Source organism: Pyxicephalus adspersus, chromosome 1 (genome assembly GCF_032062135.1).
Source record: "Pyxicephalus adspersus chromosome 1, UCB_Pads_2.0, whole genome shotgun sequence".
Taxonomy (NCBI): Eukaryota; Metazoa; Chordata; class Amphibia; order Anura; family Pyxicephalidae; genus Pyxicephalus; species Pyxicephalus adspersus.
The window spans coordinates 175902812-175928863 of NC_092858.1; the positions used below are offsets into that span (position 1 = coordinate 175902812).

General features: G+C 39.4%; 1 protein-coding gene across 1 annotated transcript in view; it reads right to left on the reverse strand.

Moving 5' to 3' along the window:
• STXBP5L (syntaxin binding protein 5L) overlaps nt 1–26052 on the reverse strand; it is a 176529-nt gene that overhangs the window by 83216 nt on the left and 67261 nt on the right. The window contains exons 3-6 of the mRNA XM_072422851.1: nt 19796–19877; nt 18468–18568; nt 8911–9045; nt 3260–3323 (exon numbers count right to left, since the gene is read on the reverse strand). Coding sequence (XP_072278952.1) covers nt 3260–3323; nt 8911–9045; nt 18468–18568; nt 19796–19877 — 382 coding nt within the window. The remainder of the gene's footprint in view (nt 1–3259; nt 3324–8910; nt 9046–18467; nt 18569–19795; nt 19878–26052) is intronic.

Genomic DNA, 26052 nt, shown 5'->3' on the forward strand with positions numbered 1-26052 from the left:
AATGTCCCCCCACAGTCACACACTATTATTATACATTTTTATAGCTGACATACCACAGTGCTATACAGAGAACACTCAGCCAGTCCCATCAGTCTCTGTACAAAGGAGCTTGCACTTTAATGTCCCCTCACAGTCACACACAATTTTTTTTTTTTACATTTATATAGCTCTGACATATACCGCAGTGCTGTACAGAGAGCACTGAGCCAGTCTCATCAGTCTCTGTACAGAAGAGCTTGCACTCTAATGTCCTCCCACAGTCACACACTGTTATTAAACATTTATATAGCTCTGACATATACCACAGTGCTGTACAGGGAACACTGAGCCAGTACCATCAGTCTCTGTACAGAAGAGCTTGCACTCTAATGTCCTCCCACAGTCACACACTGTTATTATACATTTATAAAGCTCTGACATATACCGAAGTGCTGTACAGAGAGCACTGAGCCAGTCTCATCAGTCTCTGTACAAAGGAGCTTGCACTCCTAATGTCCCCCATATATATCAGCAGCACAAGCGGGTGACCATGAACGGCTCAATAAATTGCAGCAATGTTCCCTATTCTCCTGCCTATTTTCATTTTAGTAAAGGGTGATAATCTCTCAGTCGGGTACACTTGTTATCACACAAAATCTCTCTGATTCGCTCTCTGCTTTAGAGAAAGGTGAAGAGTCAGATGTAACATGTGAGACCCATTGTCAGTGAGACTGAAGGAGCTTCTGCTACTCAGTCTGTTCATGTCAAGATTTCTCCCATCTGACATCAATGAAAAACCCTTCACCCAAGGCAATCAACTTCCTGGGGTGATAAAAGAGGTCATTTTTTGGTGCAAAGATATTTACACATTGTAGATTCTGAGGGGGTTCTCAGATACCAACAAAAAAAGCGGAACTCTGGGCAAAGTCAAAAAACAACATACAGGATCCGGTCTGTCAGTAGACTTAACACAGAAGTTTTACATAACATAGTTTTACTCAGTAAAAATAAAAATGCTTTTTCTGGGACTAAATCCCCACACGATGTTACACCCCAAATACAACATCAATACGATATGGAATAGAACAAGCAAAGGGTTTTTTAGGCATCAATTAATACATATTTATGTTTAAAAACCAACCTTTTATCAACATTAGTACAGTTATAGTGACCAGTAGCAACAATGTGTCAATAAATATTACATAATAATATACAGTAGCATCAATCACATATTTCCACCTCCAATGTAGCTCAACACGTTTCGCAGTGAAAACAGCTTCTTCAGGAGCATATTATCAACCGAGTGGATGGATATTGCTAATATTAAAATGCCACTGATCATATGTTCAGTCCTATCCTTGAAATATACTCCTCAGGAAGCGTCCAGAGAGACGCACAAAGGAGCAAAGAAGTTCATAGAAACTTTCAAGCCAATAAATGGCCTCAATTGGTGGATAAGAGAGGAAACAGTCTTACTCAACTCCCAAAGTGAGTGGACTTAAGGAGGGAATTAAAAAATGCAAAAATATATCTAAAAAACATTGTTTTATTTTATAGCAAAAACATACAAAATATTACATATTCTGTGACAAATTGGCAATTACAAGCTCAAATACATGTCTTGGAATCACAGTATATCACATATACCAAAATTACTATCAAGTACAAAAACGCGTTTCGCGGCAACCACAGCTTCTTCAGGGTATTTGATATCAGTGTAACATATATAGATATCCAAAAGCCAACTTAATAATAAAATCCAGGTCTGTTTATAGATGCCTGTGGGGCAAATGTCATGCCAGACATTAGGTTGATATCACCAGGATCAGATTTTTACAATATTTCCAAGGTTTCATCAATACAGTTATGTTGGAAGAGACATCCGCCCCTAACCTCAATGAACTGTATCCTAATGTCATGAAAGACTAAACAAACAGGCAAGCAGGCATCTTAAACTTGCTTTTCTGGTGCAGCCGCAATATTGCAAAGACTGTCCCAACTGCTAAGATGGATGAGACACCGGAAAAGCAAGTTTAGGATCCACCAATATTGTTGCTACTGATCACTATAATCATACCAATGGTTTTGTAATAAAAGCTATTTTTTTAAACATAAATATAAATCGATGCCTAAAAAAACTTTATTTGTTCTTTCCAATGCTTTATATCTCTAAGATCTGTTTCTGTAACAGGTCAAACTGTCCACTAAAAGCAGCCATGCAATTTTACTTAACGTTTACACATTTTTCACTTTGGATTTAATTAGAAATATGAATGAATTATAAGTAAAATTTAGACTTTTATACATTTTCTGAGTAAAACTCTGGATAAAAGATGGATGAATCTTGGGTGAAAATGTTTATGAATAGACACCTTTATTTGGTTGACAATGTTGATGTGCAATTTCACTTAGCATGATAGAAGATTGCTTACTGTTCCAATGGGAGTAATATTGTGTGCGTAGTTATTGGATATGAATATTTCTACAAAACTGTAAGCTCCCTCATGTTTTTTGTTTGACAATGTCTTTTGTATTTACCAGTTTGAATTATGTAAATGTCTGTTTTTATTGGTTGCTAATAAAAAATAAGTAAATAAAAAAAATATTTCACTTAGCAATGAACATTATTGTTATCTTGTTACAGTATGTAGAAGAATAGATCTAGTGGCAGCATGAACAGGTTAGAAATTTTTTTTAGATGGACTGCAATATAATTCGGTCATATTTCAGCAAAAAGGATCAGAAATGTAATTGGCAGTGCTGCTTCATATTTGCAGAAACTTTTCCTTCTCAACTGCAAACTTACCAAGGTCTTGGTGTGAGTTGCATCCTGTTGTGATATTTACCTTTGGCCAGCTGGCTCCTTCCTAATGCCTACACATGTGCAGTAGAACCATATAAACCTCTATGTTGGTGACTTTGTTTGGACAGGTGCTGTGATATTAGGTGTGAAATATTAGCAGGTATTTATGTATTTGCAGCTCAATGTTTCAATGGGGCAGTATTTACCCAAGGATACCAACCCCAAAATGTCTTAATTGTACTGGCCTAGCATGCAAATACCTTCCCACCCTATATACCAGTATTCCCCTACAAAGCAATGATTTACAGCACAAAGACTAGAGCAACATAAACAGTAATATTCATTTATATATTGTTTTGCAATTGTTCCTGATATCAAACCTAAATGTATATTTGAGCTAATCGCAGACATCAGGTTCTATAAGGTAAGGGTGATATGATATTCTATTACCAGTGAATATGACTAAAGATCTCTTACCTTTCCTTCATCTCTCGGTGTATCACTTAAATGTACAACTGGACCTGGATGAGTCTTGGTAGACCTACAAAGGAAACAAACAACTTTTTTTCAGATTCTTTCAGTCTTCATAAATGTCACGCAGAGAAAAGATACTTTTAGAGTTTCACAACTTCACACCAAGGAAAGTCTTAGCTAGTTTAACAATGTTTTATTTATACGTTAGTCAGATCTTACTCTGTCTTGTAATAATTACATCAGTGCAATGCAAAATTCCTTACAATTGTGCTTGTATGATGCTTGAATTAAAACTGTGGACTGGTTGTGGAGAATTCAATATCTACACATTTAACGAGTAGTTAAAAGGAACTCATTGACCTCTGTAGCTGCTGGCACTGTGGAGAACATTAAAAGCACAATAAAAGAACTGAAACAATCCAAGGGCACTCTCAGCACTTCAAAGATTGGAAGGCTGCAAAGTTTGGGCTGTGAAAAGGGAGTCATCTTTAAAGAGGAAGTACGGACAGCCGAGCTACCTAAATTTATAAAAATTACTATTTGCATAAACTTTTAGGGTAAGCAAAAAAAGTCATATTTACTGCTTGGATGTAAACATTTAAAAAGTTGAGGTTACAGCTATAGGTAAAGACTGGTGGGTTAGGGGATCTACTGGCTACTAGAAGAATCTTGAAGAATGCACCAGTAAGATATTTCTATATATATATTTTCCAACTCTATACCTGCTCATATAGGTCACCAGCTATCTTTGTGTGTTCCAGCTCTTGCTGTCCATGATAAAAAAGTAAAAGCAATAATGGCAGCCCATCATATTGAGGATATAAGCTGTCAAGAACTCAGTGCAGGGATGATGGAAGAACCTCACAAAATGCACACCAGGTGTAAAGATCCAGGAACTTAGTAAAGGGTTTTTGGGAAACATTCATAATGGGCAGAGCAAGTTTGCAGATCTCATAACTCATCTGCAGACTTTGGAACTCATGCAGGGATGGTGGAAGCCCTCATAATAATTAAAACAAATACTCAAAACCCGAAACTCAGTAAACTTATGGTGGGGACCCCTCATAATAGGCACAACAGTTGTGTAGACTTAGAAACTCAGTTCAGAGATCTCACCAATAGAGTTGCCAAGAGATAGAAGAAGAAGCACTTTCATTGTGATCGTTCCTCGTCCATCGTACACTAGTAGGGTCGTCGGAATGACAAACCTTCTACACATGCCAGATTCTTGTCTGATAATCATCTGACGTGTATGTAGCCTTAGTATTTGTATTTGCATTCAGCCAGTCTTGTAATCTATGCAAACATGCTAGACAGAGCACTCTTAGACCTCACAGTGAAAGTGTTTAGCAGGTAATACAGTAATCCATCTGAGGATTCAGCCGTTTGCCAAGAATTCAACTTTAGAAAATCACAGATTAGGCATGTGCTTTGATGTGTTCTTATTGAAAGTGTAGTAACCTGACAGCTGAGAATAAAAAAGAATTCTATAAGGGGCCAATACAGAACCTGGCTTTTCAAAATCCCTCCATGGGTGCTCTAGGAGCCAAAAACCCAGGTGACTTCTGATTGCCAATTGAAGACCCATGGAAAGGTGCACATGGTGCATTATGTTCTTCCTAAAGGGGCAAAGTGAAACAAAGCACACAGTGTGACTGAGTCACCCAAACACAGCGTGTCATCTACCAGGGAAAATAAACAAACAAGAACATAATGTTCTTTTCTAGCAGCAAAATCAATTAACTGCGGCCCATTTTATGACTGGAATCCACTTAGAAAAGAAAACAATCACATTTACTGTTTCATTAGTAAAGTGAAGCAGCAAATAGGGCGGTATAACGCACAGGAATCAGAACATACTGACAGCAGCAGGTAAATCCACACCGAACCACATCGCAGACAATTGTTCCGTGCTTGGACAGCCGTGACTGGACTCCGCAGGAACGCATTTTTCTGTTTCCTGTGACTGGAAGACTTGTCAATCTAGCTTGCTTAATATGGTGCGAGCTGAGGCCATTGTGGTCATTATTCGTGATACAGACACAGGATGGCCTGGACATTTCCCCTTCATAATTATTATTATTAATAATAAACAGGATTTATATAGTGCCAACATACTATGTAGCGCTTTACATTAAATAGGGGTTGCACATGACAGACAGATACAGACACGGGAGGAGGAGAGGACCCTGCCCAGAAAAACTTAAAATCTAAAAGGTGGGGGAAGTATCACACAAGGGGGATATGGAATGGTGGGTAAGTAATGAGGGTTTAAGAGACAGTAGAGGTTGAAAAGATGGGTTTTGAGAGCTCTTTAAATGAGCAGAATGTAAGCAGCAAACCAAATAGGATGAGTCTTCCCACCTCTCCTCTTCTGCTACCTCTCTATATAGGTATCTTCATTGGCCTCCATTCCAACTGAGAATCAAATTCAAGCCCCTGGGTTTTGGCATCAAATCCCCCCACAGTCTTTTTCTTACTTTCTGACCTGATAGGAAAATCCCCCCTAGTCGATCTCTTTGCTCCTCCAATGACCTACTAATCACTTCCTCACTCATAACCTCATCACACACACGGCTCCAAGACTTTTCGCGATCTGCCCCGACTCTCTGGAATGGTCTTCCTCATCCTATTCAGCTTGCTCCTTGCTCATTTAAAAGAGCCCTCAAAACCCAACGCTTCAACCTCACCTACCCGTCTTCTTCTGTCTCCTAAACCCTCACTACTTCCTATTATTCCATATCCCCCTCCTATTGTGTGATACTTCCCCCATCTATTAGATTGTAAGCTCTTTGGGGCAGGGTCCTCTCCTCCTCCTGTGTCACTGTCTGTATCTGTCTGTCATTTACAACCCCTATTTAATGTACAGCGCTGTGTAATATGTTGGCGCTATATAAATCCTATATAATATTATAGAGTAAATAGTATTTTGTTGGCGTGTCCTGTGAAAATAAAAAATTCCTGCATTATACGAAACTTCTCCTGCACGTTTTATGCCTTTCCAGTGAGCCCTGCCAATCTCAGAAATGGGGTGCATCATTATGACAAGATGGCTTCACAGCAGAGAACGTTACTCACATGTAATTATGTATGTATCCAGTTATTTTCTTCAAGATTGAAAAAAGTGGGGGAGTGGAAATGGCTCACTAAAAAAAAAAACATTCACATTTTATGGGCTCTATCTATAAAAAATGGAATCCATCAAGTATTCTCTAGTGGGAATCAGTTGCTGCAATTGTAATCCATGGACCTGGAAGATTCCCACCAGGAAATATCTGATTCCCTATCTTATAAAAAGAGTCCTGTGTGTCCTTTCAGTTAGCTTTAGGGGGGTGATCAGCCAATTCTAGTTAACACAAGGCACTTCTGATGTAATAATATGTAACTGTTCATTGACTAAATAAAAAAGGATAAAAACATTAAACATCATACTAAATTTTGTAATGGACTTCTTGGATTTGTGCTCAGTTTTGGTGAACTGTTTTATTATTTCAAAGTTGGGTAAGTTTATTTTGACAGGTCAGAACACTCCAGAATGTAAAAAGAAATATATAAACTTTAGAGTAGTAGAGGTGACATGGAAACAGAGGCCCTGAAAAGCAGAACAGAGTAGGAAGACCGGCAATCATGGATATGTGGAAAGGTCACAGCTGAAGCCAGTGATTTATGCCTTCTCCACTAGGAAAGAAGAAAATGTATCACTTTAATAATTGCAAACCTGTTAGATTTGTATTCATTTCCTAAATGCCACAACATAAAACCAGCACAGTAAATGTTGCGGCATTTCATCTGCACAATTTATACAGCCACTAATGGAGGGTAGATCAGATAGAGAGGGAAAGATCACAAATCACACTCTGTTCATCACAGTCATTACCAGACTTACACTACACTGTATAATAAATACTGGAACATTATAAACTAAGCTGCATTTCTTCCCAGTCCTACAAGTCTCTTGGCTGAACTGGACGGACATGTGTCTTTAGTCAACAAATCGCCAAGTGACTTTGCTCAAAATAGAGGAAATAAACCTTTGATGTCAGCATAGATGTCATGTATGTGAAAGGGTTGCATCTTGTAATTCCTATGGTAGAGAACAGAGTAATACTATATATTTTAAAACAATAAAACATTGACACCTAGGGTCCTATAATAATCACACACTGACACCTGGGGTTCCATATTAATTACACACTGACACCTGGCGGAGACATACCAATAACCCAATGACACCTGAGGTCTGAAACAATATTACATGGAGAGTTGGGTATCCCAGACCAGGGACACACTGACCCTGGCCGTCCACAAACAATGACATGCTGACACTTAGAGAGCTCAGGCCAATGACACATTGACATCTGGGATACCAGAACAATGACAGATTTGGTTGGGGGCCCAAACTAATGGCACATTGGCACCTGGGGTCCAGGACAATGACACACTGACACTGAAGGTCCATGAATGAAGAGACATTGACACTTTGGAAGGGCCAGTACAATGACACGCTCACACCTGGGAGACCCATAGCAATAAATCTATGACAACTGGGATCTGGAACAATATTACACTGAGAGTTGGGAAACTCAGATCAAGGACACACTGACCCTGGGGATACCAGAACAATGACAGATTGACATGTAAGTGTCCTATATTAATGACACACTGAGAGTTGGGGGGCCCAAACAATGACACATTGGCACCTGGGGTCCAGGATAATGACACAATGACACTGAAGGTCCATGAACAATGTGACACTTTGGAAGGGCCAGAACAATGGCTCTCTGACACTTGGGGCCCCATAATAATGACACATTTACCCCTGGGAGACCCATACCAATAACCCAATGACACCTGGGATCTGGAACAATATTACACTAAAAGTTAAGTAACCCAGACCAAGGACACACGCACCTTGGCAGTCCCCAAACAATGACATGCTGACAGTTGGAGAGTTTAGGCCAATGACACATTGACATAGAGGATGCCGGAACAATGACAGACTGACAACCCAGTACTCTATGTTATTGGCACACTGAGAGTTGGGGGGCCCTAAATAATGACACGCTAACACATGGGATCCGGAAAAATGGCACACAGACACTGAAGGTTCATGAACAATGAGACACTGACACTTTGGGAGGGCCAGTACAATGACACACTGACATTTGAGGGTCCCATACCAAATGAGATACTGACACTTTGAAAATGACACACTAATACTTGAATTTCCACAATGACATGATGGCTTTCAATGAATGGTTGTGCTTGTCTTGGATAAAAATCTGAAATATTTACACCAGTCCTTCGCCATTATCAATCAATCTGCCACAGTCAGTGGATGACTTATTGTGTATGACTGTTGCGCATTTTAATGGAGGAGAGCACAGCAGGGTATTGCTCGCTCCCCCTCCCCTCCCTTTCCCTTTCCATAGAACTGAAAGGTGGTGATGTGTGTTTCACAGTCATCTGACATTTGTATGGGGCTTTCTAGACCTGAGATAGTAACACAATGACACTGCCATTTCTGGGCTAGTGGGACAAACACACAGCAGCCCTAACCTCCATATGTATTAAAAAATATTCATTTGAGAATGAAAGTTCTGGCATATGAAAGAACAGCAATGACAGTATAAATAGTATATAATCATACTCACAGTTCTATTGCCTTGTTCCACATGACCACATATCCAGACAGAACGAAGGATTCAATATTTACAATGTGCGTGTTTCCTCTCTCTGTCCCCACATAGAGCCATTTACTCTGGAAAGGCAGATGGCAGCATGTAATCCTGGAAAAGATCAGAAAAGTTCATTTAGTCACTGCAATCCCTAATAATGTATTTCAATTTTATCAATCACTGATATCTCTAACAACTGGAAGGTGGAGGGATTGATAGGCCTATGAGATGGCTGAATTCCTGATATCACAATCAGAACATTTAGCAGATGTCATTAAATGGCTTTTTTTCCCTTTAATACATTCAGAAATTTATCATAAAGAGTGTCAATCGATCTAAAACACATAATACAAACTGGACATTCAGTGACTGTACAAGTTGGCATATACCTGACATATCACAATATACAACAATGATATCATTTTACAGAAAAGTTCCACATATTTAAAAAGTAAATTACTCTTAAGGTTCAGAAAAGTCACTTTGTCAAGGCAAAGTATAAAGATCCTTTCCAATGACTATTATTGCACGTGTGTATGCGGCTTAACTCTGTAGCAGGTCAAAAGGTGTTTTATTTTTATGGTGCCTCCAGGGACTTGCAAAGCATAGGGTAAGAATTAGGATTAGCCTTTTATTACTTTATAGCTGTATATAAATCTAGTCAACACCCTAAATGTACCCGCAAACCTCCCTCTCCTCTCAATGGGCCTGATTTATTGAAGGTCTCCAAGGCTGGAGAGGATACACTTTCATCAGTGAAGCTGGGTGATCCAGCAAACCTGGAATGGATTTCATTAAATTAATTTTCTAACAAATGTTTTGAATCTTGAACCAGATTCATTCCAGGTTTGCTGGATTGCCAAGCTTCACTGATGAAAGTGTATCCTCTCCAGGTTTGGAGAGCTTTAAATAAATCAGCCCTTGGTACTATTTAAATTTCCTTGGCACTGTACTGTGCATTATTTCTTCTTAGCCCCTGTGCTGTCATTGCAAGGGCTTCAAAAGATTCACTCTCGTCAAAAATCTCTGCCAGACCAGTGACCAATCTAAGCCAAGGGACTGTCAGTGCAGGGAAGATAGGGATGGATCTCTCTACTGCTCTAACAACCTAGCACAGTCCCCTGGTTATCTCTATTGTCATACATGATTCTCATTAACTGCAAGCATGCTATATATTAGACGACCATTTATTTATGCTGTTTACTGAAATTTTAACAATCCTTTCTCTGTGTTCTGTGTTATAACAATCTCTGTTCCCTGTGTTAAAAATGGGCAAACCTAAAACTGGTTCCATACCTCCCTTCTCCTATGCTGAGCTAATCTCCCGAACCTCTGTGATCAGTTCTTCTGTACCACTGCTGACAGCACAAATCACAAACCTCAGCTTCTTTGTATTATGTCTATGCCTGTGCAGACACATGGTTAGCACAGGAGGTACAACCCTGTAATACCATTACTCATTAAGCTGTTTTGTGACCAAAGTGAGTGGAGGTTTAGCAAATGACTGCATACTGAACAGTTTTTTAGCAACCTTTTTTATCACCATTACTTGGCCACTGCTGAAAGTGTCAGTGCTCGTGCAGGTACATAGTTAGCACAGCTAGCACAACCTGGGAACACGGTTATACAGGAGGTACAACTCTCTAGTACCATGACCCATTTAACTGTTTTGTGACTGCTGAGTGTATGTTTAGAGGAAGTCTGTGTAATATCAACACCATGACAGCAGAAAAGTAAATTTCACCAAGTAAAGGGGATTTTTCAGCTCTCAGAACGGATTCTCTCACACTTTATCAGCACATTGCTGGGCAGGCATTTTCATGGAGACCACCCTAGGAAACACCCACACATGACGCTGAGACTAAATGACTGACAGGTCAGGCATATAGCTGTAACAGGAGGGCCAGGACAGCACAAATGAAGAAAAGCATACTGTATGATTATGGCATTGTATCAAACTGGAAAGTAGGCTTAATGTACCTACTGCATCTTTTACTGCTAATTGTATGGAAATCACAGTCTGCAAGGAAATAGGATTAATCACTTTCAGGACAGTACTGTCCACACGTGTGTAAAAAAAATATATGGCTGGAGTTCAGCTTTGTGCTGCTCAGTTAGAAGGGGGGGAATAGAGTTTCAGTGGTGGTCAATTCAATCTATGACAATATATGGAATGCTTAATAAGTTAATAAAAGCCATTAAAAATGTAAACTCCTGTCATTCCTAATGAACTAATTTTCAATTGTCAGTTGTACATATTAATAAAATGTTAATAGGAACTTGCTGGATTAAGTTTCAATAATAAAAGCAGCATCCATCGCTCCCCATAAAATCTAAATTCTTTCACAGAGAACTTTCAATTATCGCGCAGGCACATTATGCCAAATATCTGGGGGTTTCTCAGCCTCTGTAGTCTAATTTTTCTCAAAGATATAATTAAGCACAATGATGGGAAGAATTAAACAATTTGCTAGCACATCGAAAAACCTCACTCTTCTTCAGGCGATGCATGTATTTTCTTTCCAACAACTATTTATATCAAGTCCCAGATTTTCTCCAGGGTCTGCTCAATAAATGGAAAACCCAAACAAGTGCAAACACTTCCAAAGTGGAGTTAAAAAGGCAATAATATGAAAGTAGGAAAATATATAAAATGTAACAAGTACATCGCAGTTACTACTGTATTGTTGTCCTGATATATTTGTTTTATAGATCTAAACATGACAGATTATAGCTCTTGCTCAGCTTTTGTTTTTGAGATTAATTCCTACTTCAAGGCTGCTGTAAAACAAAGAAATACCCAGGTGTTACCTAATGGCATTAGGTAACATCTGATTATTTGATTCACACCTACAGTGCAAGTAGACTTTGATTTTGGATATCTTGTTCTGCAGATGTTTTGGCCTGACAGCTTCCTGGAGAAACAGAAATTCAATTCCTCCATCAGCACAAATGTGCGGGTATTTATATTGCATACACATTGAGCTATTTGTAGATCTTGGATGCAGTAATTTGCACGAATCAATAACTTGTATGTTTGAATATCTGTCATTTTAATAAAGACACTGATTGTACTACATCTGTTCACAACTATCTTTGGTTGCAGAATCTACAAGCACTATGTTTACCAAAGGGCTAAAGCCAGGGTCTGCACCTCTTTTTTGGCATTTTCCCACTCTTCTCGTTAATGCTGTGTGCAGAGTTTTCCAAAATGCATGACCAATGCTAAGCACGCTGTCATGCATTAGGTTTGGCAGCACATTCATTTGAATGGGCAGTCCAACCTATTGCACAGCACAGAAATGCTGCAGGGTGTTGCCATTATGGCGTACATTGTGTTCCAATATGCTGGTACAGTGCATTTGGGTGCTATAAATATGACTGGCAATCATGGCATGGGAGTTGAGTGAATAGATTTAAACAGGTTAATGAGGTCACACTAAATTTATTAAATCCTGGCCTGTATGTGGCCCTTGAGGACTGGAATTGGACAGCCTTGAACTAATTAGTACTAATGATTTGCATTGATTTACCGTACAATAGATCATTGGCTTGGCTTGAGTATTACATTTCTTTGTTGATGCCTATCATTATATATATATACCTGAAATCAATATAAATACCACTTGCTTGCTTTGAACAACAGTACTAGATTGGCTATGAAAAAAACACTGTCCTTTTTGGCTCTCCTTTCTAATCCCTAATCAATACTTAATATAGAAAACTTATCTGGCATAGAACAGTAACTCCTCATTGACTGCAATTGAGTTATACTCCAATGGTATTACATGGTTAAATTCTAAAAGCTTACCCTCTGTTAATCAGATTCCCACTGGTTGCTTCCGTTGTCAGAGCTAATGGTCCAAACATTGTGTAAGCTCCATGGTATTTAAGCTTACACAGAGTTCTTGCTATCCTCTCCTCTGTCACGTGACAATATTTCCCGGTAGCAGGTCACATGCCCCCCAGGCTTAAAATGGACAAACTGAGAGTTTATTTTAATTAACCTGATCTAAAAATTAAAAAATGTAACTTTTGCTTACAGTTTGCTCCTGAAAAATAGCAGTCCTCTTCCTGTGTTTACCTGATACTCTTCTGCCTCTGACTGCTGGAGATGTCTGCTGTGATGCTCATTGTTCTCCTTGCTGGAAAGGATCTGCAGTTGTAGTATCCCCCTGCTTCTTTTTTATTCATTCTGTGGATCTATGCTTTCTCTACTTCTGCTGCTTTCTTGATCATTAGCTTGCAGTTATCAGGAAAGCAGCTCTGACATAAGCAAAGAATGCTCTGCTTCTACCAAAGCTACTGCCACCCAAAATCACAGTGCAAGACAAGGAATGTTAAGTCAATAATGGGGGAAAGATCAGCTGCAGAGAGACCACAAAGCAATATTGGTGAATAGCCTTTTGCCTTCTGCTTGCCTTTTCTAAGAGAATCTCTCTTTAACATAAACTCCTAAGAAACAAGCCTCCTAAAGTTTCCAATCAATCTAAGAACTAAAGGGGTGTACTAAAGGGGAGGAAGGAAAAGTGAACTCACTGTACAGGACTCCCGTAACTACATTTATTACAATTTTTATGTAAATCAAACTTTAAAAGGATTACCTACAAGAAAGCTGAATTTAGAAATTGACTTTTATTAATATGCACTGGGAAATAAAATCACACTACAGACAGCAAATCCAATTTTATTTGCTCCAATTTCTGCTATTAAATACAGAATGTCCCCCATTGATTTTGATAAGGAGGAGGAGTGTCAATCTGTCACAAATCTATAGCCTAAAGGGCTGTCACCTTTTAAAAGTTACTAATCATACAAATTCAGATGTCTCACCCTTATATTTATAATGAGTAAAGGCCACAATGCATCTGGTGGCTCTGTATGCACATGAAAGCTCTGTGGATGAAAACCGGCAGCTGGTTTCCCATCATCCTCCATTCTGCTCATTACCAATGCATCTCTGTTTAATATTCTGGGTGAAAACATATCCGGTAGGAGCACACTGTCTGTACAAGAATAGCACAGGAACCTAAAACTTGGATTGTGTGTTTGTGATGGTTCCCATCTCTCTGGGCCATGGTACGGCTAGTACCAGGCACTTTCAGCTTGACTTCTTCCATTATGATGAAGACGTTTTCTATTTATCCAACAGCGTCCCTATTTTGAAACTAAATCTAAACCCAAGAATAAATATGAAATATATTGCTGCTTATTAGTCATTAGATATGGTGACTGAATTAGCGTTCTCTTTTCAGGCTTTCTTTTTTTTTAACAAGGGATTCAGTGAATACAAAGTTTCAGTCAATGGATGACTATGCACACTTAGGCCTTGTTTCTCCTAAAAGAAAGTGCAATATACTGCACCGCACAGACAACTGCCTGCATGGCTGCTTTTTTTATCCTGCTCTTATTCATTACACTGAATGGGGAAGTGCACAAAAATGGACAGATATGTGTGCAGCAATGTACCAACAAACTGCACAAAAACACATAAGTGGGAAGACCATACATGTGATGTCTGACGTGTATGTGTATCACACACTATGTCAAATGCAGTGAACAGCATTGCTCTGCACATGAGGCCTTACTACAGTAGGACTAATTTAATAAAGCTCTCCAAGGAGAGAAAACACTTTCATCAGTGAAGCTGGGTGATCCAGCAAACCTGAAATGAATTTGGTCCAGAATTGAAAACATTTGCTAATAATTAGCAAATGAATTGTAGTAAATCGATTCCAGGTTTGCTGGATCACCCAGCTTAACTGCTAAAAGTGTATCCTCTCCATCTTTGGAGAACTTTATTAAATCAGGCCCATTGTCTTCATGCTTGTCAGTGAGGCTGGACATGAACTATGTAACTATGTCTTTCCCTCCTAATCCCTATTACAGGATGGGGATTAGTAGTTTACAAAATGGTATTATTTGAGCTTTCAGATTAGCTCACCGGAAGTGACCAGATCATTGCATTTCTGGCAAAATCAACATGCATGTCAGTTTTTATGTGAAATTAAAGTATAAGTATGATCACTTCCTGTCAGGAAAAAGAATGACAAGAGCAGAATATTGTACATGTGTGTGCAGCATTTTGGGGCATCCAACCGTTCGGTTATCAAACAGATCGGTTCATTGAACATAAAATTGGCAGCAGATCTGCTCACGTCTACCAGCCCTTACTTTTACATTTTGGATGACTTAAAAAAGGGTGAAAAAGACCTGGAACATACTGTGCTGAGTGGACTGTATTCTTGGAACTGCAGCTAATTCTGGCAGCAGCTATAGATGAATGAAAGAATATCACTGTTTGCACGATGGTGCCTGGCTCAGTACCTTGGAGCTATAGCTTCATACAGAGTATATGAAATCACTGGTAACATTGATATGCTGCTTCTCTCTACAGAAAGCATCAGCCCTGCAGTCTGTAGAGGGAACACAGCCAGTTCACTCATTTTACTCGTTGTCACACTCAGATCTGGGCTTGTGGCCAGCAAATCAAAGTAGAGAGAGACAGGAGGCGACGGTAACGTGCCGATGACCTCATTATGCGGAACTGTGCAGCATACAGATGAAAACAAGTGAATTTGCATGAGACAAACAACAAAATGACAACATGAGACTACCGATATACAGAAGTCGGCAAATATGCTGAATTCTGATACCAGACCCGTCCAGTGCAATGTGAATGCACAGAATATGTCACCATATCGCACAATTGGCAATAACATTGGTCTGTCTGCAGGCTTCACATCCTCTATATTCTAATGAACTGTTCATAAAAGATGTCCTGCATTTTAAACACATCTTAATTCATTTATACAACCTGGCAAATCAAATTGCAAATCTTGGCTTGCAAGTCAGATTTTCCCTTTCTCCTGCTGTCCTTGAGATCGGAAGCATTAGTTCAAATTTCCCATCTTTATGCCCTTTTACATAAAATACACAAAGCCAAATATTTTTTTTTATTTTGAATACATTTACAAAGGGCCAAAACCTTTTCTGATTTCATTTTTTGCTTTCCTTCAGATGCATCAGGAGAAATGTCTATAAAATGATAACAACTCTTTTTTACAAAGTTGTCACCAGAGCAGAGGTCCTGATATTGAAATTTTCACTCGTTCTGGTGACATTAAATGTTTGGTTTTTGGGACATAGAAACTCTATCCTAGTTGATCATGTCAGCTGATACAATAGTTTAGTAATCCAACTAAGAGTTTTGGAATAATAGAGAAGTTGGCTGGGATAGTGGTTGCAGTAATGCTACCATAGAGGAGTTGTGTTGGAAAGGAAATTTGGGAAGATGGAAAACTTACCGATATGTGAAGTCTCTGCTATTTGTTAGGCTGCCCCTACTGATGAATACTGCACAGCTACGATTCATGAGACCATGGATTTACCTTTCTGCACTGGGCATTGATGTTTCCAAACTTTAAAACCCAACTCAACACTCATTGTAACAATAATATTGTACTGTGAGCCCAGGCCTATATTTGTATAACCCCCCAGGGGTGTGTTCAGCATAGGCACAATGGTAGTCTATTTGAATTATGCTAGCCATCATTATTTAACATGAGGACCAGCAGTGGACCAGACATCCTGTGAAGGACAGGGGCAGCAAGTAAGATTTGTAACTAAAGCTTGTTTTTTTTTCAATTTAATATGTTTAGGATATTTTAATTTTGTTTGGAAAAAAAACAAGTGCTGTTTTAATGACCAGGTGTATTGAAGAAGGGTTCAACTTAGGCTATACTTGCAATGAAATATCCAAAAGCTTGTAGTTAAAGCGAAACTAAAGTTCCACTTCCACTGGAAAGGATCATTTACAATCCTTTCCAACAACAAAAGACTGAAAGATGCATGAACCAGCACTGTACATACAGCCGTATGCTCTATGGAGAGGGAAAATGGGAGAACGAGCGAGCGGCACCCTTCTGTGCTTCCTCTCCTTCATTTATATTGCAGTAGTTCATATTGCAGATCCAAAAACAACATCAGACGAGCGCTGTACACATGTCAGATTTTCATCTGATATTGGCCCTAAAGTCAGAATCGGATGAGAATCTTCTGATGTGTGTATGTAGCCTTACATCATTCCGAATTGGCCATTTAAGATGCCCAAAGATCGTCTTCAAGTGGAAAAGAATGAAGATGACCTGCAACGGAAAGTTTCCATAGTCCTTCCTACGCACACACTTGTGCCTCTAATAAATCAGACATTGGATGTATTTCTATGTCCCCAGTTTTAGCCATCCTAAGGGTCCTCAAGGAATTGCTCAGCAGATATTGATAGAGGATCCATGATGAAATTTTCTCACTTCCTTATCCTAGAAAACTTAAATTACATTTGTTATTACCAGCCTGCCTCTTATTTTACCCACATCAGCTTTTGCTATGCTGGAACTAATCATACTTTGACATTTACTGCAGCGAATAAAACACTTGAAGATCTGATAGCTAGATGGAGGCTTCCTGAGCCTGACGAGAGCCCCTACTTTTCATTTCATCTCTGAAATGTTTTATAAAACGCAGTCACAGGCTGTACCTTGAGAAAGCAGGAAAAGTGGCCATAATCACACCCTGCCTGGATAGTTTGCAATACTTAACCTGTCTCCCGCTGCCACCTTCTACTTTACTTGCCAAATTATAGAGCATCCGCTCACAAAGCCAGACGTTTCAAGAATATTCAAGTGTTTATTGGCAACATCTATTCTGCCCTATCATACTGCTTAATATCTCATCATATTAGTAAAGAGAACCAGACGTGTTTGGGCTTTTTTTTTTAGAACTGTTATACCCATTCTTCATGTAGAGTAAAGTGGCAGCATGGTTGGTTCAGTGGTTAGCACACTTGAATTTGCAGCACTAGGTCACAGGTTCGTATCCCAGCCAGGGCACTATCTGCAAGAAGTTTCTATGTTTTCCCTGTGACTGCATGGGTTTGCTCCGGGTACTCTGGTTTCTTCCCACATTTCAAAAACATACAGTTAGGTTAAGTGGCTTTTCCTCAAAAATTGTCCTTAGACTACGTTAATGACATATGACTATGGTAGGGCCATTAGATTGTGAGCCCCTTTGAGGGACCATTTGTGATATGACTATTAACTTTGTACAGCACTGCGTATTATGTTGGCGCTATATAAATACTGGCTAATAATAAATCAAAGTTGAAATCTAGCCAATGCAGAATAACACACACAAAAAAACATAAAAGAGATTCTAACACTTCCAAGGCTTGATGGGCACTTGTAACTGTGCATGCTTTTCCTCTTTACCTTTGCCTGCATTCAGGAAATAGGGTCTTTCAAAGAATAACCTAATTTTAAAAGTTTCATACCAACCAACCCCATCACTCTTTAATACTCCCTGCTAAACACAGCAGCCTTAATGTCAGCAGCTTCTGCCATCTTCAGTGGTTCCAATTGTCTTCTTGTGCCAATAAGTACATGTGTTTTCAAGATGAAATGGCCAAGTCTGAATACTAGTACTTGTTCTTTAGTATTTATATGTAAGTGAAGGATGGAAGAGGTTTTTCTTCTTACCGTTCTTTGTTAAATCTAAGGGAATGCAGGACAGCTGGTCTCTTCTGCCTTAGGTTCCATAAGTGAAGAGTCTCATCGGCACATGCAGTGACCAAGGCACCCTGTGGATACAGACACAGGAGCAGGGGCAGGAGAAAGACAAATACATTATTTCATAGCTTTGTCTGTTACAATTTCTGAATATTATGAGAAACAAATGACAGTAACAGATAAAAACTGCAACTGATACCCAAAACTTGTTTTTGATTTTTTTTGGAATATAAAGGTTGGAACCTTTTAGGGTTTCCTTTCTCTTATTTCCTGTTCTGTTTTCAGCTTCCTGTCCTAAAGATAGAACCGGAAGTTAGAGAAAATCATCTCTTAGGCTATTGCTCCAGGTATCCCTATTGAAAGAACAGAACTGTGTCCCCGTTGGAAGATTTTTTCTCATGTCTCGTTCTGTGTATTTTTGCAGTGGGGACTTTCCATCAATTTTTGTCTGCACAACATGGGAAGGAAACTCTCACCAACAGTGTCACAGACCACAAAAAAAAAGATGTTCCAACTATTTGCCAATCTAAAACTTAAAATTGAAGTTGAGTTTGGTAAGGAAAAGTTGTAGCTAGTTTGGTAATACCTGGACTCAAATATAGATTGCAATTTTGGATAAGATTTTTTTTGACTCTCACTCCAGACTGGCTCTTGAAGAAATCATTTTCATGTTGACTGCTCAGCCACCCTCTCATGGTTCCTCTCTTCGGCCATCTCCCTAATTTACAGTGATGAAGCTGTACAATGTGTGTCCTCTAATGTTTAAGTTATAGCGTGTAGGTTTTAAAAATGGCCAGGTATGTGCCAGGTTACCCAACAGACCACTTTATATTTACTTCTCCAATGTTAGTCACCGCAACTTCCTCTGTGGCTAGCACTGCACAAAACCCAGTGCTCCAAAGTATGGGGGATCACACGGCCCCCTACAGGGCTCCGACCTAGCAGCCAATTACTAGGCCCCAGTAATGCAACCTTCTGGTGGTGGCATCAGGGTTCTCTGAGCTTTGACACTGGGTATGTTGGTGGCAGTTGCAGTGGACAAAGGAAGTAAGGGAAATGTGTGAGAGGTGTGTATAAAGTGATTGGGAGTGTCTTTGAATGCTGAATGGGCGAGGAGAAAGTGTATCTTTAATTTATTATTACTGGCATTTGTAAGTATTCTGTTTTCATGGCTTTATTTATATGATATTTCAACCCACAGTTATTACAGACAGTTTGCACAATTCATTGTAAACTCAGCAGATTGTGCAGTTGTGTCGTCACAATAACAGACAAAAGAGGTTAAAACTGGCGCTCACCTCGTTGATAAGGAACTGGAGATGCAGGACGGCCGCTCCGCTGTCATGCTGACAATGGCAATCAACGCCCGGCTGGCCCAGTCTGTAATAATCGATAGTTAAGGATTTTACTGGTAAACAATTATAAAGCAATTAACCTTGTCACTTTCACAATTATGTAAGCAGCGTCCTTCCTATTCATGAGCAGTTGGATCATTAACTGCACAGAAAAAAAATGCAGCAACAAAAAAAACCTACAGGAAAGATATACCCAAATGCACATTCCCCTCTGGGGGCAGCCGCCAGGACTCTGTATGATGGAAAATGTCATCTGCACGCAGGCCTCAGAGCAGACACATCCAATGATTTAATTTCTGTTCTATACTCTATGCTGTGTGTTGGATACACAAAGTGTTAATGGACATCACTGATGTCATTTTTCCAGAGACTTCCAGGAATTGCAGAAGGTTACAGATGACAAACAGGAATACAGGACAAGCTCCCAACAGGCACATCACCACACTGGAGGTTTGCACACATACTGCAATCAGACTCGGTTTTTTCAGCTTCAAAGATTTTTATTGGTTCATAAAAGATGAAAAGAACAAGGCGGCTGTATCTGTCTGATTGCCCATAAAGAGAAAAGGAAGAAAACACAAATAAATATACTGTACAACGAATCCACAAATTAGACCACAATCATTCAAACCTCATTAAAAATGTACAAAAACAACATCTGACGGGATATGCTTTAATACTTCTGCAGAGTGACTTGAATTGGACACAACAGCATTATGAATTGTTACAGGATATACTCAACCCATCCAGTAAAATCTGTTTTTCTTTAGTATTGTCACCCTGTTATATAGAGACTACAACATTATACAGGAATAGTCCCATTATATGCTGCTTCCGCACCTCTTAGATTGTAAGCTCTTCGGGGCAGGGTCCTCTCCGCCTCTTGTGTCACTGTCTGTCATTTGCAACCCCTATTTAATGTACAGCGCTGCGTAATACGTTGCCGCTACAGTATATAAAAACTGTTTATTATTAATAAAATAATAATATTCCACTTTTGTCCCCATCAGGAAGTCTACCCTAAGAACCATGCAGTCATCACTGGAGTGCATGTAGAGTGTGAAGAACTTGCTGTAGATAAGTAGCAGTAAGATACGGATGAGGAAAGCTTATAACAGGGATTGCATTTTAAAAAAATGGAATTGCAGTTTTTGAAGATACAGAGTACGTTAGCAAACTGAACTTTACTTATTTCTGGTTTACATCTACTTTAAAATATATGAATTGTAGTGCGAGGATTCTGCATTTTTTGCAGATATATAAAGCTATATTCACTATTGTGCTGAATGCCTAAGACCTTGATTTAAATGCTTTGTTCTGCAATGTTGTCAATGGTCTCAGTAAAAATTAAAATTAGAATGCAAGGCTTAGGACAATATGAACCACCAGAACATTCAACGAGGATGAAAATGTACCATATACCATGCTGTCTGCATCCAAAAACCTTTTCAGACCCAGCTAACCCAGTAAATGTAGAACCTAAATATAACCATTCAACAGAAAATCGGCCAAAGATTCCCACAAAGTTGAGGCAACTTTAAGACAAGATTGAGGCAAATTTAATTTGAATATCTAAAGTACAGTATTGGTAATTTTTTGTAATAATCATCAAATCTTGCCATGGAGAGGGGGAGTTCTTTAATTATCTGAATGAAATTGCTGTCCATGGTGCTAAAAATCAGTAGTACCAGACTTCCTCTACTCAAGAAGAGGTTTATGGTGGATATTTCCTTCATTTTCCAAACCTAAAAGTCCCAATTGTCGCTCGTGTCTAGTTGAGGAAGACCTAACATGAGCTTGCAGTGAACTTTAGGTATTTCCTATTTTCCAAAAAAATATGGACAATCACAAGTGATGAACAACAAAACATTTGAGGGAACAACCAACTCCCAGGTGGTTCTTTACACCGCCAAGTAATTTCTGAAAGGTTCCCGAACCAAAATAGGGAAGTACTGCTGGTCAATCACAAGCCAATGAGATGAGCCACAAGCCATTGAGATGAGCCGATTTTTTTTGGAAAGGATTTGGCAAAATTCAAAGAATGTTTGGGGAACTGAATCCAGGAATGTTCATCCACTGCTATCCCATTGGTTAGGTTTGGAACTGCAGTGGGATCAAGAGATCCCGCAGAGATCCAGTGGCTGGCACCTTGCCAGTCATTTAACTATTTGCACCAACTGGCTGGTTCATAGACACACAATGTTTGCACATTTGACAGCATGGGGCAGCAAACAGTACCCAATTGCTCACTGCTTCCCCCTTTTGGGCTGCCGTGGGTAAGACACTCTCACCTGAGAAAGCGGTTCAGGAAGCAGTAACTGCATCACAACCTAACTGCAAGTCTGAGCATATCTTTTCACTACTAAAAAAAATCAATTTAATTCTGATGCTGCCAGTGAGCTTGTACCACTGTGTGCAGTCTGTAGGTATACCAATATTACACAGTTGTTGTGCAAGCGGGTGTGGACCCACTGTGCCACTGACTGTGTATGCTCCAGATGGGCGTAACTAAGCCGCTACCAGATCTTCACTAGAGCCTCTGATGGTGAGGATAGGCTTGGGCTGCAGGGTAGCTGCCAGGTGCCACTCCAGAGCAATCCCCAGGCCAGTGGCAGCTGACCACAGGAGTCAGGAAACCCGGTGCAAGCACCAAGGGGCTTGCGTGGCCAAGAAGTGTCTATTGTGTGTACAATATCTACGAACGATCGTGTCGTTACCTCTATGTGCAGGATCGGTGCTATGCGATCGTTCGTGTATATCGTGCAGGAACGTTCGTCGTTCGTTTTCCGACGATAATAATTGGAAGTGTGTACGTAGCTTAAGAAACAAGGTCCGGTACACAGTGAAGCAAACAGAGAAAACACCTTAGCACTGGGAGTTACACAGGGTAAAATCTTGAGATTGCTCAGGCAACTTCCTGTAGTAGGAGGTGCTTTTACATACCTGCAGAAAACCAGCCATAGGCTGTAGAAAACAGAGGGCATGTATGTGTTACCTCATGGATTAAGAGAGACACACCCATGCCAGCTCAAACACCAGAGCAAGTCTCCAGCAGGAAGGAAACTCAGGCATGGAACACAGGTAGTGGGGTTACTTGAAGGATAGGACCCGGCGCCCGTGCCTGCAATTAGGAGCAGCGGCGCCGGCACAACCTGCAGTGCTAGTTCACTTCAGAAAATCTACTTGTTATCCAAATGAAGAGAGGTGGTGGAGTTCTGTAATCCTAACACATTTTCTGTGATAGGGGGACAACATTTTTCCTCCATAGATGCAATGTGGTGAGTGAACGTTGCCACTATAGGACAGGAAAGGTGTTGCTACCACATAAAAAGGAAAAAATAACAACTAATATTTCCCCCATAGGCAATGTAAAGCTGCAAAATTTTACATTTTTGTTCTTGGGTTTAGCTACATTTTAGGAGCACACTATAATGTAATTCAAGGTCAGAAACTAATATGTTTGCCTCTTAGACTTTGCACCTATTTCTCAATGTCATTGCCAGACCTGAACCCCACCTGAATTCCCTCCACAACAAAGTGTAATGTTAAATCTGGGCTTAGTTCTTAGATGATTAAATGAAATAACCCAAAGCCCATCCCTTTAGTTAGACATAAGGCCTGTTCTGTCTGGAATCAGCCTGAAGTGGTGAGAGGGAGAGAGCTGAATTGTTTATTTAACTGAATTTCTTCTATTATGTGTTATAAATAATTAAATCAGCTCGTTATTTTGGTTCCTATATTTCAAGCCAGCTGTCTGTTTATCTGAAAAAAGATGAGAACATCCAGAGTTTAGCGGACCTTCCCAGAGTACTCGGCAAACACGTACTTTAAGCTTCCAATTTCCATATAAATGTACAATAAACAGGCCTGTTTATTGATGTTTGGTTTGCAGGGAATGCTGCAAGGTGTTGCAGAAACAAGGAAATGACATGAACTTTTACTGGAAAAATAAATTGTCATGACTAGGAAAATATATATTAAAATATATATTAATCTATAAAACCTTTTTTAATTTTACATGTAACTGTAATTACCATGATATTAATATTTTACACTAAAATTAAATGGTCCCATCACAAAGAAGTCTATAATGGTTATCGCCCTGGGTAATATTTTCCTTAATCTCTGATCCCACTATTTTACGCCCCATTGTTTCCGCCAACTGAAGCCGCTCTGCATGCCAGTCTCCAACCAATTTTGTTGCTACCATTCTCCTACATGTTACCGTGCCTGGACTACAATCAGAGAAAGCCCAGCATCCATGTCATTAGGACAGGACATAGCCACTGTTAGAAGAACCCTGCAAGAAGAGGGTTGTAGCCACCGTTAGATGAACCTTCCAGAAGGTTGCAATATGGGGACCACATTGTAACCCTAAAGATTGAAGGACTGGGATATCAGCTGTTATAGAACCACGGATTTAGTTATTATTATTATTATTATTATTAATAATATTATTTATAATATTAAACACGATTTATATAGTGCTAACATATTATGCAGCACTGTACAATAAATAGGGGTTGCAAATGACGGACATATACAGACAGACACACAGGAGGAGGAGAGGACCCTGCCCTGAAGAGCTAACAATCTAAGAAGAGGGGGAAGTATCACACAATAGGAGGGGGTATATGGAGTGGTGGGGAGTAGTGAGGATAGAAGAGAAAGAAAAAGACGAGTAGGTGAGGTTGAAGTGGTTTTGAGGGCACTTTTAAATGATCAGAAAGTAGGAGCAAGCCGAATAGTATGAGGAGACTATTCCAGAGAGTCGGGGCAGCTCTAGAAAAGTCTTGAAGGCGTGCGAGTGATGAGTGAGGAAGTCATTATTGGGTTATTTGGAGGAGCGAAGAGAACGGCCAGGGGAGTATTTTTCTACCAGGTCAGAAAGGTAAGATGTTAGCATCCAACATGTCTAAAAACTGTTATTGTATTGATATTTTTCCAAACATTGTCATGGCACATCATCATGCACTGTGGAATACATTAATATGCATGCCAGCTCCTCTACAAAAAATTTCAGCCACATTTTTGTATAGTACAGCAAGTAGGCGTTGTCAACCTGAGACAGGATGTTTGTTATTGGCAAGATCAAGGGTATAAATAAAAGAAAAAAAGGAAAAATTAAAACAAAAATGCAGCCACCACATCTACAGACTGGTAACATGATGTATATTACATTTATAAGGGTATGCAAGACGCCACTGGATATCTGCTATGACCAACAGGTTTATATTACTTACCAATTAGATCAAAATGATTTCAATGGTATATTTGCAAATCATAAAAAGGAGCAAATGAGAGAAGGAACAAATACATATTGATGCTAAGCACATTACTTTAATATAGATCCAGAAAAAATGTATTGATGCAACTATTATTTCAATAAAACGCCAATTAATGTTCTGGATTTTGGAATCGGGGTCAGTACCTTTTTCCCCAAAGACATTGGTCCTGATTTATTAAAGCTCTCCAAGGCTGGAGAGAATACACTTTGATCAGTGAAGCTGGGTGAACCAGCAAACCTTGAATGGATTCCTTAAAATAATTTGCTATTTGCTAGCAAATGATTTGAATCCTGGACCAGATCCATTCCAGGTTTGCTGGATCACCCAGCTTCACTGCTCAAAGTGTATTCTCTCCAGCCTTGGAGAGCTTTAATAAATCAGGGCCATTAAATGCAAAATGTGAAAAGTGTACCCAGCTATCGTATTTTTTGGTTGTCCAAAACCCTTTTATACCAGGGGCCTCCTAATTTGTAATTGTAATTTTTTGTTGGGGAGAATACAGATTTTATATGTGAAGGCTAACAGGAGCCAGTGTTCATAAAACTTTCCTGGAGCCTCTTATTGTCATCATTGTATACATGCACGTATACCCGGTTTTCAGGACAGGACTGACTGGCTCCTGAATTCTGCCATGTGCCCACCTCTACTTTACAGTATCCTGCATTCAGAAAATATTCTTATAAAACGTAATGAAGCAGACAGCAGAAATATATTTTGCTATTTTTCATTTTCCATCTTATTAATCTCGTTTTTCTTCCATTTTTTCCCAATGCTGGGATGAATGCCCATTATATATGCTTGAATGAAATATTTTTCTCCGTTTCAACAGTCGGAGTGTTACTGGATTGTAAAATTTTATTCAAAGATCAATGATCAAAAAGCAGTGGTTAGTAAATTACGAGCCCTCCAACC